Raw genomic sequence first — 4370 nt, forward strand, 5'->3', positions numbered from 1 at the left:
GCTCAAGCATATGTCAGTTGGCAACTTATACTATTTAGATAGGACAGAGAACAGAATTGGGTGGATGATTTTATGAATTTGGACAGCAGTTCAGATTTGGACTTGCATCTGTTTGTTTGTTTTTTTTTCCTCAAAAGGTAGATCAGTTTGTAGATTAGATTTAGAAGCCATCATGACACAGCACAGCAGCAGACAGCAGGAAGTTAGTCCTGTCTAGATGCAGCAGATAATTTTGCATACAAAAATTGTGCATTACATTTGTAAAACAATTCCTTTGTTTCTTTACTCATAACACCATACTTAATGTTTAACCACTGAGGTGGGTAAAACATTTGTCATACAAGTGGAGCATCTCCTTCTAAATATTTCCCAAACAGTATTACGTTCAAGACTTGAAATGGCTCTTATAAGTTAGTACTGTTTTTAGCTTTCAGGAAGAACTGCATTCTCCAGCCAGTGCATATGATACTGTATGTGCTGTCATGCATTTGTAACATGCATGCATGCATATACAGTACACCACAGTTTTTGCAACAAACATATATGGAGAAGAGGGGTATCATCAAATTTTCCATTTTGTGCATGCACTGAAAAAGCTATTTGATGTGGTGGGGAAATCCGCATGCCAAACTCCCATCTGAACTGTTCCTGTATCTGGCTTTACGGAAGAATTCAAAAATGCACAGAACATTTAAAAAATAAAAATAAAAAAAATACATATACATATACATACCTGGTCGACTAGTTTAAGAACAGCCATATCATGTGAAACTGCACATCCAAACTCCTGAAAAGACCTGGAGGTGAAAGTTAGTAAACCCCAGAACCCAGGCCCGGGGTGATGCGACGGCTGTGGCCGGCTCTGCAAGCGCTATCTTCGGTCAGCAGGAGCAGCTGTAGCCGCTGCCTCTCCACCACCACCGCTCCGGCGCTGTGGGAAAGAGGAAAAGGGGAGGGAGGAAAGGATGCGAGGGCAGCTGTAAACAATCCGCATTTACAGAAGTGGCATCCACGGCGTCCCGGTATTATATCCCACTTGCTTATGTTTTGCGTTATATAGTCATTCGTTATAGAAAATACAGGAAGTCAACGTTTTTTATCCTCCCCCTCGCTGGTTTTTGAATCCTACTATGGCGAAGGCTTGGCTAATGAATATTCATTACATTCTTGACGTTACAACTGACTCTATTTACTGTATAGTAGTCGTTTTAATTGTACTGGCTTTATTGCAGGAGCCCCAGTTTGTGACGACATGAAAACATGTTTTCTTTGCACAAAGTTGCCTAGAACAGATAGTGTTAATAAGCGGGCGAATTAGAAGCTGGATTCAGCGTCGTCTGATAGGCGGAGAGGCAGACCTAGCATAGTGGGAGCCGATGAGCTGGCCAATTAACGAATCCTACGAGTTGTGACCTAATTAATTTTCATGAGCTTATCCTTCACCATAGTAGAATTTGTCATTTCTCGGATTGTCAGACCTTCCGAGAGGCCATCATAATCATCACAAGACTGATGTCCTCTGCACTAACGAGTCATTCTTTTGAATCGGTTCTTTTTAATGATTCGGTCAAAGTCAAACTGTTGACGATGACTCTGAATTGATTAATCCCCCACACGTTTATCCATGTCTAACTAATATAAAACATAAGCCACTAGACAATAATGCTCTTTTAAATGCTTCCTACTTCTTGCTGTTTTGCCATTGACAGGAAGCAGTGAGACTTTTAAGGCCACAAGTGTCAAGTTGTAGAAATATATTTAAAGAACAATGCAAAGCTTATTAATATTATATTTTTCCTGTGGAAATTTCTTAATATAATTTTTAATAAAATAAAATCAAGCATACATGTTTCCAGAATTATCTTAAATAATTTGTATTAAAATTAATAATGGAGAGGTATATTATGTCTGTTTTAAGAGGCCAAACTGTTAATTATTCAGTTATCTTGAAAAATCACATTACGTATGCTTATGTTAAGAATGTTTATCAGAATGCATTTCAATTCATGTTTAACCGCTTGCTAGAGCAATACATTTATGAAACAACTGGCTTTTGGAAGAAAAATTAGGTCTGATTACACTAAGATCTGGGTTGAAAATGAAGTGTTTCGGACAAACAATACCCAACACCCAATACTGAGTTTTGGTGAATATTTTTGTAAATGAGAAATAATAAAAAAAAAAAAAAAAAAAGGTCTTGAATAATCATAGAAAGCAAGGTTCCCAAGATTATGCAAGGTTTTATAATGTTTATTTTGCTGCTCTATATATATTTGTTTAGCTGTCTATGCAACTAAATGGTAAAATGTAAATTACAGCTCTACATTTTGAAAGGAATGGAAAACAGGAACATCTTCACATTGTCCAGAAGCAAATATCAGTGTGTTTGTTTGTGCTTTGAGGGATGACATCAACTAACAGACTGTATGTGTATCTGAATGATACAGAAAATCTATTAAAAAAATGAATGAGAGTTTGGACTTGTGGGTCAAAAAGAAACCTTAGGAAGTAGCTGATGCATATGTTCTGTTTACACAGGAGGATGTTCTGAAAATGTAGTTCTTGAAATTTTTCAACAGACTTGCCAAGTCCGTTCCACTGCATTCCAGAACTTTGTTAGGAATTAGTCTGGTATGAACATGTAGTCTTTCAGGCAGGAGTTTAGCTCTTGATCCAAATAATTTGTCTTATGTAACATAACCAAGGGCCAGTGATCAAGGAAAGGTTACACCCTGCTGAAAAACCAGCCTAAGACAGTTGGCTGGTTTCCAACCTGGCAATGCTGGTGCTCAGCTTCTTCTGCTCAGAGACCAGCTGGTCTCTCTGCCTGACCAGCTTAAAAATGCCCCAAACCCATCTAAAACCAGCCAACTCACCAGTGTGGGAGATCAGTTTAGGCTGGTTTTATCCAAGCACGGTAGTCCAAGCCTTGAAAATATTTTTTGGAGAAGATGGGCACAAACGTATAGGCTGGGGCAGTCCATGATAAACCACTCTACTGTTTGACTACTTTCAAAGAATATAGATGTTATCAATAAAGGGGGGAAATTATAAATGCCGAGATTCTCTTCCCAAGTATGCCCGCAGACATTGTTTCAAACAGAGAAACTCCGGGACCTACATGTTTGTGCAAGTACCACAACTGACAATTTTTACCTCCACCTGCACCATGTTATGTCTAAGAGGAATGTGGGATACAACCAAACAAAAACTGAGATAACAGATGCATTCGAACCAAAGATTCCACTACACATTGTGAAAAATTCATGAAATATTGTGACAAAAACAAAATTCAACATTTAAAATCATAAAATCTTACCATATTTAAGTAAAAGATTTAGGTTTTAAAAATCTCTCACAGTAAGGATTTAACTATAATAAAAATCATACAGCACTGAAATCGGAGTTCTTTCTAATACAAAGGGGGAAAAAAAAACAATATTTAAAATTGTAACTAACAATTCAGACTGAAATCTATTACCAAAAACCTAATTTACAAATGTGAGTTGTATTAGGTTTGTAAAAAATATGATTTGATGTGGTTTACAGACTACAAACAATTAAAGTGACAGTTCACCCAAAAATGAAAATTCTCTAATTTACTCACCCATCTAAGATGTGTATGACTTTCTTCTGGAGAACACAAATGAAGATTTTTAGAAGAATATTTCTGCTCTGTAGGTCCATATAATGCAAGTGAATGGTGGCCAGAAATTTGAAGCTCCAAAAAGCATGAAGGCAGCATTAATCCATACAACTCCAATTGGTCAATGTCATCTAAAGTGATCCAGGCAGTTTTGGGTGAGAACAGACAAAAACATAACTCCTATTTCACGATAAATCTTGCCATTGCAATCTCTAGGCACGATCATGATTTAAAGTTCGATTACACTTTCTATAGAGCCATCTAGTGCTCTGTGCATGCATCAAGCACTAGTAAGTGTAATCAAGCTTGAAATCATGATTGTGCTTACTGCCTAGAGATTGCAATGGCACGATGTACAGTGAAAAAGGAGTTATATTTTGGTCTGCTCTCACCCAAAACCAATTGGATCACTTCAGAAGACATTGATCAAACTACTGGAGTCAAATGGATTCGAGCTTCAAAGGCATGGCCACCATTCACTTGCACTGAAATTACCAACAGAACTGAAATCTTCTAAAAATGTTCATTTATGTTCTACAGAAGAAAGTCATACACATCTGGGATGGCAGTAACTAATAAGAGAATTTTCATTTTTGGGTGAACTATCCCTTTAAGTCAGATACACCTAAAAAAAATTTTTTTGCTGCCTGTCTAAAAGCCTAGACAACATTTAAAAAGAATTTTGTGCTAAACGACCACGCAAAAACCACAAAGGTGAGCTTGA

General features: G+C 37.2%; 1 protein-coding gene and 1 long non-coding RNA gene across 6 annotated transcripts in view; one reads left to right on the forward strand and one right to left on the reverse strand.

Annotated features, from left to right (window-relative positions):
- LOC127447841 (serine/threonine-protein phosphatase 6 regulatory ankyrin repeat subunit B-like) overlaps positions 1 to 1087 on the reverse strand; it is a 36979-nt gene extending 35892 nt beyond the window's left edge. For 4 of the 5 annotated variants that reach the window (XM_051709937.1, XM_051709935.1, XM_051709936.1 and 1 more), the window contains exon 1: positions 734 to 1086. In XM_051709937.1, coding sequence (XP_051565897.1) covers positions 734 to 760 — 27 coding nt within the window. In that variant the 5' untranslated portion in view covers positions 761 to 1086. Of the gene's footprint in view, positions 1 to 733 lie in introns of all 5 variants that reach the window. The other variant, XM_051709934.1, reaches the window with a different exon arrangement.
- LOC127447842 (uncharacterized) overlaps positions 1 to 4370 on the forward strand; it is a 41160-nt gene that overhangs the window by 11389 nt on the left and 25401 nt on the right. The window lies entirely within an intron of this gene.

Source organism: Myxocyprinus asiaticus, chromosome 11, assembly GCF_019703515.2.
Source record: "Myxocyprinus asiaticus isolate MX2 ecotype Aquarium Trade chromosome 11, UBuf_Myxa_2, whole genome shotgun sequence".
NCBI classification, from domain to species: domain Eukaryota; kingdom Metazoa; phylum Chordata; class Actinopteri; order Cypriniformes; family Catostomidae; genus Myxocyprinus; species Myxocyprinus asiaticus.